General features: G+C 35.9%; 1 protein-coding gene across 8 annotated transcripts in view; it reads left to right on the forward strand.

Moving 5' to 3' along the window:
- The window catches only part of NAV3 (neuron navigator 3), a 356255-nt gene that overhangs the window by 267230 nt on the left and 74500 nt on the right, over positions 1-14525 (forward strand). For 4 of the 8 annotated variants that reach the window (XM_025438781.3, XM_025438782.3, XM_049094027.1 and 1 more), the window contains 4 exons: positions 368-856; positions 5405-5446; positions 6857-7017; positions 13311-13499. In XM_025438781.3, coding sequence (XP_025294566.3) covers positions 368-856; positions 5405-5446; positions 6857-7017; positions 13311-13499 — 881 coding nt within the window. The remainder of the gene's footprint in view (positions 1-367; positions 857-5404; positions 5447-6856; positions 7018-13310; positions 13500-14525) is intronic. The other 4 variants (XM_049094028.1, XM_025438783.3, XM_049094030.1 and 1 more) reach the window with 4 other exon arrangements.

A 14525-nucleotide genomic window follows, 5' to 3' on the forward strand; every position in this document is an offset into this window, starting at 1 on the left:
TCTGTAAATAGGTAACAGCAAGTGTGCTCCAACTCTTTAATTTTCTCCAAAGATTCTCATGGTCACTTAAACTGTGAAAGCCAAGGATTTTCATGTTTGATCTACTTTTGCTTTGCCCCCCCTTCCCCCCCACCCCCACCACCTGGGTGTCAGCCCAGTACCGGCTTACCCTTGTGGTGACACGTGAGATTTTTTTGGCACTAGATTAAGAAGTTCAAGTTTATAAAGTTCATTAACATAGAGACAGGAGGTGCTTGGCAGCGTGGTACGCCAAAGCACACCTGGCTCTGTGTACTGTAACCCTAAATATTAAATGTGGATATCAGTGTCTTGGAACAACTGAAGTTGTTATTTGTTTTTCTTTTAGGTTGTTTGGTGCCAAGGCAGGTGGCAAATCTGCCTCTGCACCTAATACTGAGGGTGTGAAATCCTCCTCAGTAATGCCCAGTCCTAGTACCACATTAGCGCGGCAAGGCAGTCTGGAGTCACCGTCGTCTGGTACGGGCAGCATGGGCAGTGCTGGTGGGCTGAGTGGCAGCAGCAGCCCTCTCTTCAATAAACCCTCAGACTTAACTACAGATGTTATAAGCTTAAGTCACTCGTTGGCCTCCAGCCCAGCATCGGTTCACTCTTTCACCTCAGGTGGTCTCGTGTGGGCTGCCAATCTGAGCAGTTCCTCTGCCGGCAGCAAGGACACTCCGAGTTACCAGTCCCTGACTAGCCTCCATACGAGCTCTGAGTCCATTGACCTCCCCCTCAGCCACCATGGCTCCCTGTCTGGACTGACCACAGGCACTCACGAGGTGCAGAGCCTGCTCATGAGAACGGGTAGTGTGAGATCTACTCTCTCAGAAAGGTGAGCTTTTCTAGAGGCATCGATGAAGTCTTCACTCTCTCCTCCCTCCTCCCCCACTAAATCCCCTTGATGTCACTGGGAGTGCCACTGTGCAAAGGACCATAAAACTGAAGAGAGAGAAGATTAAGGAGACTGGGCCTTTTGTTTGCTCTTATTACCAAGTTCGTAGAAGGAAAAAAAAAAGCCATTAAGAATAGGATATTTGTATAATTAAGTTTTTTAATATGAATGCATACGTATATACCAAATAGGCAATTTGAATAAAATTCAAAACGTTGTATTTATGTATTAAATGATGTCTTCTCAAGACATGTTAATGATTTGGCCTAAGCTCCAAGACAGCAATAGCTTCTTATGATAATTTAAGCATTTTTTAAAGACCAAATTTAAATGGATTCTACAATTATGCTCTGAGCGATATGTTAAGTTTACTTTATTAGCACTTCTGTGGAAAATAGCAAAAAGGTCACTGGGGAATCCTAGTTGAATTGGAAAAAAAAGTCAATTGTCAGATAGGAATTCTTAGAGAAAATTAATAACATCAGTGATATTTTTAATAGGCCCCTTGAAAATAAATGTGTTTCCCGTTGGTTTAAGGAGGTTTTTTTTTTTTTTTTTAACTTAACCATGGGAAACACATAATGAGGCATGTCTTACCAAATATATTTACCAGAAAGTCTCATATTAACCAAAATGTCTTTAGATTCTTTCACCCTAAAAATCCTTTCTCACGTATTATGGTCCTGACTCTTTCCCCCTGGAAAATGTCCTGAAGTTGACACTTTTTCCCCCACGATAACCTTAAAGTTGTTGACCTAAGGCTTTTAGAAACACTCCTGGCCACACGTCTTAGTTGTGTTACTGTGTGAAAGCACTCCTGGCCCTGGAAAATGCCTGATATCATTCCCTAATCTTTTCTTCAATCTATTACTGGGATAACATCATCTCTTTTCCAGACTTCCAGCCTTACTCCCAGAATTATTTTTTAAAACCTTGACTAAACCTCTCACCTAGACTCTTATCGCATTGCACTAGTTGTCCCATTAACCTAACACTTCCCCCATTGCTCTTCTGTTTGTCCTGCCTTTGTGAAGTGTCGCAAAGCATTGCTTCCATCCACGGCACCTCCTGGTCCCCTCGTGGATGTGGACACCCATGCCCATGAGACATCCCCCTGGTAAAAGAATTTTAGAACTGAAATGTTTATGCTTGATAGTTTCTATGGTGGGCTACTTATTGCAAAATAACATTTTTCTGCATAAACAAAAACTGGACCAAGAGACACAAGACAAAGTTGAGAGATAGAGACTAAACTAGAGGCCTTTGCATCTATGTCTCTGCTAGTTTTATTATCGTAGCTAGCATACATGAAGAGCAACTATAGCCACAAAAACATTGGCTGTAAGTACTGTTTTGTTTAATTTTTTATCTCAGAAGCTAGGCTTCCTACAGCATCTTGGATTTGAATTTCCATACTTGAAGGTAAATGGCACCCTCATATGTCATTTTCAAAACTTATAACAAGTAAATCAAATTATGCTGAAAGTCTGTTAACAATCTATAGTTTTATGAATGTATCTTTTGATTGTATACTGATATGGGAGGAATCCAAATAATAATTTTATAATCACACTGCTAATAGGTCATTATTTATTAACCCAAATCACCCTCCAGATTACTGTTTTTTTAAATTATATATTTGGCTGCAGTAAGTTGACCATTTAGCCATCAACCCATTTCTCTGGCATTTAGATATTAAAAAATCAGAAAAATAAACAAGGAACAATTTGTAACCACGTAACCCTCAAATCAAACCCGATGATAAAATTGAGTTTTATGGATACAAATGCAATGCTAATTTTTTACTTTATCTATATTTTAGCAGAAGTCAATATACATTTTCACTTAGAAATACACTGGCAAATATGCAGTCACTTATTTTCTTTAAGCAAATCTTCTTGTTGTTGGTCAGTTTTTGAAATAGACCAGCTTTACAAATGAAAGTGTTCCAGTATTAAAAATAGCCAGATAAGCAATTTTTCTAAAATAAACCGTAGGCTAATTTAAAGTAAATGCATATTTTATCCTGGATTCTTAGTGAAATATATTGATGAATATTAAATTGTTAAAAATAAAAATACTTTCCTAGATATAATATATGATATAAATATTTTTTAGTTCCCCCTAGGAAATTACTAGATTGAAATAATTTTTGATATGAGAGTTGCATTTTTTCTTTCTTGGGAACAAAACTGCAGGCAGTCGTAATTTATTCTAATCCTTTAAAGTACATTCAAAAAAGTGTATGATCTGTTGAAGAGAAAATTAGGTCCTATCAGAGATCCTGACGTAATTAGAATTAAGCAGTCAGCAGAATGCTGGGCATGCTAAGGAAACCAAAGAGCCATACCTGACAAAAAGTGTGCTAAAATGTAAATATTGAAAAGAAAGTAATTAGAGTGAGATGTTGGGGCTGTATAGAAGTTCACGACTTACCTGTTGATCTACAATTTCAAAAAATTTTATTGATATATTCATATCTTAATATTATTGAATCAATAATTTTCCATAAATATTTTTAACTTTGTTCAAATTCCTTTTCGTTAAAATGTCATAAAATAATGAATAATCACAAAACTTCTTCAGTAATTTTCCCGCTAGCTGCTCCAAATATTGGTGGCCTTTGAGCCGTAACCAGTTTGCAGTTATTTAGTTTGTTTTGCTTTTTGTACCCTAACCATATTATTTAACAATAATTATTATTTAACAATAACTAAACATTAATTTAATTTAAAGTAATTTAAGGTAATTTTTTTAATTCTATACATTTATTTTATAAAACATTTTATAAATTCTAATTAATTAAATTAAATAATTTAAAGCAATAATACATAATGATACCATATTACAATAATTATTTAACAGTAATTTAAAGTAGTAACCAACATTACAAATTGCAGGCTTGTTTTGAAATATCAAGTGGAGCAACCCTGCCTTCACAATCCTGTAGAGCATCTCTTGGCCTTGAACAGATGGGGTCTGACCACCTCAGACTGGCTAAATTCCCTCTCTCCTTCATTGCCCCCTGCCTGCCTGGCCCTTGTAGGCATAAGAGTATGTGACTTTTCAAGGTGTGTGGAAAGTGTCTACATTATAAAACCACTAGTATCCAGATCAAACATATTTCTACTTAAAGGTTTTAAGTTATATTGGTCAATTTAAATGTATTTTTTCCATTTTTTTTAAATTAAATTGTCTGAATGATATAAACATACACATTTTATACAATTGATATTTTGGCAAACTGCTTATTTTCAATTTTCTCTGCAATGTGAAGCTTTAATAAATCTGCACACATGAAAAAGATAATCTTTAAAATGGCTTGTGACCATATTAATAGGTTTTTCATATTTGTTCAGTTTGATTCCTTTTTGTTTGCTGATGCACACTACTAAAAACCTTATGTAGTCAAAACATTTACTAGAACTGGCCTCTACATAATGGAGTAATTACCTTATGCAGACATTCCCAACAAGTAAAGTCATATAATGCCTTTGGTTGCTTTCTACTACAGTGCTAATGGAGTACACACAGAAGAAAACATTTTAGCTTTGATTTTGAGTGCTTAATTTTCAAGTCAATGTGTTTGCATTTGTGTTTTATCATACCCATTATGCATATCCTGTGTATTTAATTTTGATCATTGGAGGTTCTACTGGAAGAGAGCTATCATTCTTGAAATTCAAATAAATTTTATTCTTTGGTTATTCACATGCCAGAGATTGTAACAGAAAGCTCTATACTTGTCCCACTTAGTTGTTGACACCCTCTTCTATTTTTAGAGAGGCCATTTCTCATTTTCTCCAGACACATCCTTTCATCCCTCTTCTATGACCAGTTGAGAATTCTTTAAAATGGAAACTGATAAAAAACTTACAGCCTTTTAAATACCTAACTTAGAATCTCCAAAGGATGGCATGGTTTAATTCTATTAAATATTTAAATAAATGGTGCCAAAAACATTACGTTTCAAGCAGATATTTTATTATATATTACTTTCTGTCCTTCTATGCAAATGGAATAGATCTGCCTTTGTTTTTATTAAAAATAATATGAAAACAAAAACTGAGTATTAAAGGATGTTTTATATCTCCTCTGTCCATTGAAAGTTGTCAGTTTAGCTGAGGGAGAGCAGATCTATCTGATTTCCACCTCGGACTCTCCAGAATTTGAAATCACAGCCAAAATCTAGTCAGCTGCACAGGGAAGCAAAAGCTACCCTAGCAGTAGGTAAATAGAATCTACTGGGGAATTATGTCAACAAATGACTTAATCCACCTGCTCATAATCCGGTCACTAAATTATCATCGAATGTGTTACAACAATGAACATCCGGTCCCCTTTTGTTGGCCTTTTCCAATAAATTAAGCACTAAATATTTGTCACAAAAACTTTATTTTGTGAAGTTTAGAGAACCATTTTTGTTGCATGTGTAATTTGGAGATTTTGTTTGCATTATGTCCTTAGGGGTTTTCTTTGTTTTAACAGCATGCAGCTTGACAGAAATACACTACCCAAAAAGGGACTAAGGTATATATTTCTCTCAGCACAATTGCTGCCTTTCTCTGTTGTTACGTAAACTTTGTGTGCTGTCTCTCTCCCTCTTTCTTCCTTCGTTTGCCATCACAGATGGCATCACTTTTAATCCTGATGTTTTCTCTGGCCTGAGGCATTGGTGAGATAAGCCTCCTGTTGGAGATACCAGTAGAGGTCAGACTAAGTAAATTAAATCCAATGTAAATACCATTATTTGGGGGGCAGCAACTTTTGGTAGATCCCAGTACTCACTTCTATAAATTAAAATAAAATTAACTTCCCTAACTTTTGCATCTTGGAGGCATATGCTTGCAAAACCTCAACCCATATAATCTACAGATGTGGCCCGTTAATGTTGAAAGGTTGAAGGATGCTCTAATTTGAATTTTCAAAAAATATATTTTCATCATCAGAGGACAAATACTATAATTAAGGTATGAATTTTTAAAGAGTCCTTTTGGTAAAAACTCAGGAGTTTTAATTTCTGCTTATCAGGAGTGCTGGTCAATTTAGATATCAATTAGTCTAGTCTAACATAATAGTCTCAAAATAATCCTTCAGTTCATCATAAAAACTAAAATGAAAATTTAATCCATGGCCTTCCTTTACTGTACACTTTTATCTGAGGAGAGGATATACAATGAACAAAAAAGAGAGGTGAAACACGTATGAACATAGTGAGTTAAATGCTCTTTGATGTCAAGAATTTACTTACTCTGGTGAAAATGAGCACTGGCCAAATAGGCCTTTCCCTGTTATCCTTTTTCTTGCCAGTCCCTTAGTAATAGCAAATAGTTTGCAGTTATTCCATTTCAAGATTTTGTTTCAGAAATTTACTTTCCACCAAAGTGAGCCCATTTTTTTCCTTTTTTTAAAAAAAAAAAATCTAGACATGATATCAAGTGGCATTTTAGCCAAATAATTTTTTTAATGTTTTTCTTTTTTTTTTTTTCATTTCTTTTTTTTGTTTTTCAAAAAAAGATCTGTCAATTTGTGTTCCATTTCCTATGCCTTTCTGTGGCCATCACGCCAGTTTCCTTGGCTCCTGGCCTAGCACTGTCTACCGTATTTAGTCTGTGCCTTCACCCTCTTCACATCCTTCCAAGCACTGTGCTTTTGAGGCCTTCTCAATTAACTTGGCTGTCTGCTCATTGCTTATGATTTTCCACTACATATCTCACAGAAGCATAATTTTCCTTTCAAAATCCTTTATTTTTTTTTTCCTGTGAGATTCAAACAGATGGTGTCAGATCATCTGGAAGAACTAAGCAATTATAATTAGATTCAATCTGTTTGAGAATGTTGTTCAGTCTGAATAGTAAGCTCCTCTCAATTGTTTTCTTGTCCTGGTATTGCCTTGCCCTTGTAGACGTACTTCAGTGTCTTAGCTGTGCTGTTTTGCAGATACACCCCATCATCTCGGCAGGCCAACCAAGAAGAGGGCAAAGAGTGGCTGCGCTCCCATTCCACTGGAGGGCTGCAGGATGCTGGCAACCAGTCCCCTCTGCTCTCCCCTTCTGCTATGTCATCTTCTGCAACAGGAAAATACCACTTTTCCAACCTGGGTAAAATGTTCTAAACACAATTTAATCTTGTTCTTTTCACCACCTGCCCCTCACGGGAGCTCTGGTATCCATAAAAATTGTTTGCTTAAAGAAAAGATACACACATTAATAGTACCTCGTACTTGTTGGTTGGCTGGCTATTCACAAAATACTTTCCAAATGATATGCAGTTTATTGCCCATGACAACTTGATATGGGTACTACTGTTATTATTTTACAGTCTAGGATCCAGAGGCACAGAGAGGTCATTTCTCTCAAAGAAAGGGTCTCACCTCATAAGGGGCAGAGGCAGTAATAGATCTCAGAACACCTGACTTCAAGCCTATGGCGTTTTCTCAGGGTCCTCTTAAAAAAATAATGAAATATCTCTTGGGTTTTGTTAAAAGTGTTTTTTTTTAAGTCCTTAACAAAATTTATCATACTTTTGTAGAAAAACAGAAAATATAAATATTGTAGAAAAACAGAAAATATAAATAATTAAGAAGAAAAAAATAACTCCATGACTCTAAAATCACATCTTTACAACTGATCAAAATTAATACCATTTCAAAACTCTCCTTAAAATGAATCTGAGTTTTCCCTGTGAACATTTTTGGATAAGTGAAATGAAAAAAAAAAATGACAAAGTTAGCCATTAGGTTACTTTGTGCTTAGCATCATCTGTATGAAATATAAAATCATTTGTATAAATGTCACAGAAAACATAGGGAAGAGTGACAAAGTAATGAAAGGAGTCTAAACATGCCAGTTATAATTTAATAGATCCAGTGCTTTTAAAAATAGATTCCTGTTCTATAAAATCACATATCAAGTAGTCTCATTATTCTTTTTTGTTTTACTTTAGAAATTTTTGTTCTAATAATGGACCTACTGATTGTCCAAATCCTTTCATAGTTTCAACTTTTTCAGTCCCATAGGACACTCATGGCTCTTTTCTCTTCTCTTGGTAACTCTTCATTGTTTACAGAATAAAGCTTTGGCAATAAAAACCAATTATTTTAGTCATGGTTCCATATAAGCTAAGGAATTCCTAACAAACACCAAGTTTTTACTGCCACGCCAGAATGAGACTACTTTGTCTCATAACGACAACGGATGGTATAGCTTTTACTTCCTTCGAATTGTAATTATGAAACATACCAAGAAGCTTAAAATTTTGACTTCAAAAAATGAATTGAATATCTTTTTATAGTGTCATAGAAATATGAAATAAGCTCTAATTTTACACAACATCTGAGACAAACCCAAACCACCTGGGATGCTGAGTTTGCTAGTTATCTTATATCTCTTATCAATCTTTTCAATACCTGACATTAATCTGACTAACTGAATCATTTTTTTAAAAGATTGTATTAATTTGAGAGAGAGAGAGAGAGAACACTAGTAGGGTAAGAGGCTGAGGGAGAAGCAAACTTCCTGCTGAGCAGGGAGCCCAACGTGGGGCTCAATCCCAGGACTCTGGGATCATGACCTGAGCCAAAGTCAAATGCTTAACCAACTAAGCCACCCAGACACCCCTGACTAATTGAATCCTTACCCCATTATATTCTTATTTATATTGTTCTAAGTAAATCCGTCTGTTCATTATTATTTGGGAAAAAAAATGCTCACCATTTACTATGTCTGACTTTAACAAAGTCAATTTCCTCATTTGTGAAATGGATCCATAATACCTAGCTTATATTATAGGGGACTGATCTTATGTGCACTAAGACTCAAGAGAGTATAAGACTTAACAGGCCTTGCTACTTCATCATTTTTATTGGAAAGCATGCCTTACATTATCACGATGATAGCAGTGGATTTCAAATTGATCTACTGCCTCTACTATCCAACATTTTCACCCATTGTGACTTACAAAGGAAGACCTTCCCAGACATGTTAACACACTCTCATGTGCCCACCCAAATTTTATAAGTGCACATGGCTTCAAATCAAGCGTTCTGAGATCTCTATGCTGTGTTATTTTACAGAAAAAAATGACCAGTTTTAAAAACATGAAATTATTTTTGGGATCCCTGGGTGGCGCAGCGGTTTGGCGCCTGCCTTTGGCCCAGGGCGCGATCCTGGAAACCCGGGATCGAATCCCACGTCGGGCTTCCGGTGCATGGAGCCTGCTTCTCCCTCTGCCTATGTCTCTGCCTCTCTCTCTGTGTGTGACTATCATAAATAAATAAAAAATTAAAAAAAAAAAAGAAATTATTTTTTAAAACTTTTTATTGTGGCGCACCTGGGTGGCTCAGTCAGTTGGGCATCTGACTCTTAGTTTCAGCTCAGGTCATGATCTCAGGGTCATGACATCAAGCCTGGCATTAGGCTCTCTGTCTCCCTCCCTCTCTCTCTCTTTGTATCTTTCTCTCTCACTCATTCTCTCTCTCAAATAAATAAATCTTTAAAAAATAAAACAAAAAACTTTCTATTGTATCTTCAATCAACAGAATTTATACTTACTAGGCAAGACAGTGGGTATTATTAAATATAAGTAAAGATTTCTTTATTACTAAATTTTAAAAATATATCAAATGGAATATTTTAACTTGAATATAGATAGATAGCACTGTCCCGCAGTTCACTTTGGTCATCATTTGTTTCCAATTTGGTCATTATCTCTTCTGAATGATCAGGAAGTGATTATTACTAACATTTGGCAGTTACAGTACCTGTGTTTTCTTTATCCTTTCTACCTTTTAAAATATGTTAATACATAAAGTTTTTAGAAATATTGCTGTAAGAAGTCACATATAACAAACAAATTCAAGATCACTGTAGGTGCATCATCGTCAGTAGAGTAGCAGGAGCTATTACCAAAGTAAACTGTGGTTTTTGTGTAGTTCCTGGTATGTATGATGCCTATAATAGAAACCCATTTCACTCAAGAATATGAATCAGAATCTAACTTATGTAAATAAAATACATCTTTGATTGAAACTTTATTTACTATTGGTCATAGTCCTTGCAAGGCATCTCATAACCTGGTGAGACTCATTGTCATCTTCCCATGAGTGACAGCAATTACTCAGCTTCATTTTTCACTCTACTTGAGATTTAGTGTGTAGAAGTCATAATATCTGCCTCTAACCTGCGAGTTCTATATATTTGTCAGACCTTTTTGCATACAGAGTAGTTTAAACAGCTTTATATGGGAAGTTTCTATGGTTTTGCATCCAGAGGTTCCTCCACCTTGAATGCCCTCCTGTTCCCCTCTCCATATTCACCTTTCAAACTTTTCAGAATTAATCCCTTTCTTCTATACTCATGAGAGCATAGAATCTCAGAGATGGGAGACATTTACCTCTGGCTCAATTCAACTATCAGTTAAATTCTTATGACATATCTAGCTTCTCTAAACTCACACATGACAGAAACTTTCTGAATCTAGATATATCATACTTTTGAAGTTCCTCTTTTAAAAAATCAAATAAAATTTTCTTGAATCTCTACCTAGTGCCTAGTGATAGTCTCAGCTTCCACAAAATAAGTTAAAAATCAGCTTCTATATGAATATTCTTATTTTAAAACAATATCATAAACTCGCTAGTCTGTCTAGATATAGTAGCAAAGTCAAGGAGAGACCCTGGGGTATTTAAAAACCCACTCCATATTTCTGTCAGTTCCATTCTCCTCAAATCCCACAAGTCAACATTTAATTTAATAAAAACAGTGATGGGACACTTGGGTGGCTCAGCAGTTGAGCATCTACCTTTACCTTTAGCTCAGGGTGTGATCCCAGAGTCCCGGGATCGAGTCCTGCATCAGGCAGGCTCCCCGCATGGAGCCTCCTTCTCCCTCTGCCTGGATCTCTGCCTTTCTCTCTGCCTCTCTCTGTATCTCTCATGAATAAATAAATAAAATCTTTAAAGAATATAATAAAAACAGTGGCTTTGCTCTGAAATATAATTTAAGACAAAGTCAGTAGCCCCCCTTTCCCTAATATATTGCCACATCTATAGCTTTCCTATTTAGAACTTGACTGTGTCTCTAAGCTTTGAATGAGTCACGAGGTCATTTATTCTGCTGTTTTTAAAAATTATAATTCATGAAGAAACTGAAGGGTAGAGATTGGGATATTTGCCTGAAGCAGATGGGAAACAAAGCCACTACAAAAGCCCTGTGCTAATTTGTGTACCATTGCAGAAATTCTCTGTCATATTTTGTCTTCTATTGTATAATTTTTCTTGATTTATTTACATATGAAATTTTCTGCCCTTCCGTCACCTCTGCTGTAGCCATTCTTGAAGTCAAGGCCGTGCCATATTTATCTTTCCATTCAACCACAGTACCAAAAAAAGTAGACCTGTCATAGACATGAACTTAACTGAACATTCTTAAATAGTATGGGTATAGCTTCAATGGAGAAGCTATCAAAAGTGTTTGTAAATGCAAACTATTCACTTTAAAATTCACGCCAATCCTCTATTTCTTGGATGAGTCAAGTCATAGGTTTTGAAATTATAGAAGGACAATTTACTTGGATAGCTCTGCAACTACTATGCAAAGACGAATAGTGAAAGAAATGACCTCCTAACCTCTGGATACGTATTGACATAAAACATTTACAAATGTGTTGAATACTTCATTCATTTAGCAAAGAGACAATTCAAACTGTAGACATAGAATAGGACAATTTACTCCAATGCAGGTACTTTAAACATACACATTCAAAAAAATAAAAAATAAAAAAATAAAAAAAATAAACATACACATTCAAGTCTAGAATGTCCTTCAGTGTAGCTATTGGCAGTCAATCAGCAATTAAATTGAATTAGGCACTGCTGGCTGAAGGACTGTGCCTAAAAGATACCTCTCTCTCCCTCCCTCCCTTGCTGTCACTTCACTCTCCCAGTCTCTCCTCATTCGTCCTTCTTTCCTTCTCTCTTTCCTTCTCATTTTCCTTCTTTTCTTCTTCTTTCCAAAAGATTGCACACTTTGCAAATCCATGGTTTCTTTAATCTTTATCGCATTTCACATTTGCACACACAGATATAATTCTAAATCTTGTGTTTCTTTCCTTTTTCTCTTCCTTTTTTTTTCATTCTGATCCACAACCACTCTATCACAGAGTTGTTCTGTATATTAATTCATTAATACCTATAAAATATCCAACACAGTGCCTGGGAAACAGGAGAAATTCTCTTTCATTTGCCTCAATGTATGACTCCTATGTTACATTGTTTGGAAAGCCAGCCATTATATTAAAAAGAAATGTAGTGCCTGTGTCAAAGGAAAAAAATAGGATAAAATTTTTTTATCAAAAAAAATTTGAAATGATAATCAGACTAATTCTGAGCCAAAAACATAAATTCCCTGAGGTTTTGAAAGTACTCACAGCTTTTGTGATAGCGTAAAAGGTTCCTGCCTACTTCTTCACATGTCTGTAACAGCTTACTTTTCTTAAATATGAGCATTTATGATAAATACATTTCTTGGTTTGTGCTGTGCTTTTATTCCATATTTTAAGACAGTATTATTTCCAAAGCAGTTGTACATTCAGTCAGCCACATCTTTTTTTAAGTTCATGATTATCAGTTGGCCTGCAAAGTTAAGTCTCATCAGAACTCTTTGACAATGAGCACTAAGTAAATAAATTCTTATTTCAAATGGTGAACATGAGGTACTGCTCAGAAAACATAACAGGTTTGTGACATTTGACAGTCTCACTACGGCACTCTGGTCTTAGACACAGAAGAAGAGAATTGTGTCATTAACCTGCTGGATGAGCTCTAGAAACCATGTATATTACATTCCATTTAAAGAAAAATTTTATTTTCTTCTTGTATAAACTAACTCTGATAATAATGATGGTATTGACCATGAACTTACATAAATTCAGAACTCAAAATGACTGGAAGTCTTTGCCTGGAAGCTTCAGAAGGGTCTTCTTGGGAAATTTAGTTTTCTTGTGTTTCCCTTTCGATTTTATTTTTTCTATAAAAGTGATGCATTTTTCTCGAAAAGAAACCTGCAAACACAAAGTCTTTTCTTCATAATCGCCAGCAGGATCTACCATGTTGTTGTATTTTGAGCATCAACAGGAGAGGTTGCTTGGCGGCTTTGTTTAATATTGCTTTAGTCATTGCCATTCTGCTGGCCATGGAAGTGTTGGGAGACAAGAGGGACTCTGCGGAAACTATTATTGAACATTTCAGACGCAGACGGTCAGCCTACCTTAGATAGAGACACCCACTGAATTCACCTTTCCGTTGAATTAGGATCTCATCCTCCCTCTCCAGCAGCCTACCATTTTCATCACCCAAGCCCCAGAATAATGAGGCTATGTGTGCTTTGTTTTTCAGTGAGCCCAACCAATCTGTCTCAATTTAACCTTCCTGGGCCCAGCATGATGCGCTCCAATAGCATCCCAGCCCAAGACTCTTCCTTCGATCTCTATGACGACTCCCAGCTCTGTGGCAGTGCCACGTCTCTGGAAGAAAGGCCACGTGCCATCAGTCATTCAGGCTCCTTCCGAGACAGCATGGAAGAAGGTAGGCGTAGGGGGAAATAAAGATGGAGTTGCTTTATTTAACTCAGAGATGAAAACTGTCACAGCAGTCGCCATCACAAGAATTCCTGAAGAGTAAATAAATGAGTAAGTATAACTCTCATTTAGGGAGCCCTGAAGCTTGAAGAAGTTTTAGTCTGCATTACCTTCTGTTTCTTTATGCATTTGGAAATATGCCAGAAATTCTTTAGGTTAATAGTTGCCTATAGGACAGCTCAGAACAAATCGAACATTCCCATACAGAAATCCTCATTATTTTAGAGACTATTTGCCCTCATGTGTCAAATATCAGAGCAAATGTTTTGTTTGACACCTTAAAGAACTATACAGATACATAAACGAGAAAAATGATCTCACGAAACTACTGCATGTTGCCAACTTGTATTCTCAGAAACTCCCTCTGCTGTTGGTTTCTGTTAGCATATCATATCAGAATTCATATCAGGTCTACTTTCTTGCCTTAGAAGTTTCATTTCCTTATACAATGCAACAGGTTCTATGTGAATACTTTATAATAGTTCCATTTGAAAAACTCAGGAGGCTTCATTGATGTTCAAATGTATGTAATTTTTTAAGCTATATAACTAAGGTGTGAAATTTGACAATATTTGAGAGATTTTCCTCTTTGATTTAGAGGAAGATTTTTTAAAGTAGCCATAAAGGAAAATTGTGGCACACATACTATAAAGCATATCAGCTAAGGATAAAATAAAGGTAAACATAAAAGTTTAAACTGATCAGAATAAAATCAGACATGAAATCAGCCAACTATCCTAGTCTTTAATAATTATGTGTAAAAGAAAGGACTCCAGACCTTGAAACATACTAAGTGTTAAGCCTCTGGTCATCCACTTATCTGTGGTATGAACTTGACCAGGTTTCTTAACTTAGTCAGTGCTAGTTCCTGCATCTATAATTTCACAGGTTTGTCATGAGAATGAAATTAGGAGGTAGCTCTGTTCCTTTCTCTTTATCCTTCCTACTTTCGTAAAGCCTCTTCTGACTAAAA

Source organism: Canis lupus, chromosome 15 (assembly GCF_003254725.2).
Source record: "Canis lupus dingo isolate Sandy chromosome 15, ASM325472v2, whole genome shotgun sequence".
Classification (NCBI taxonomy): domain Eukaryota; kingdom Metazoa; phylum Chordata; class Mammalia; order Carnivora; family Canidae; genus Canis; species Canis lupus.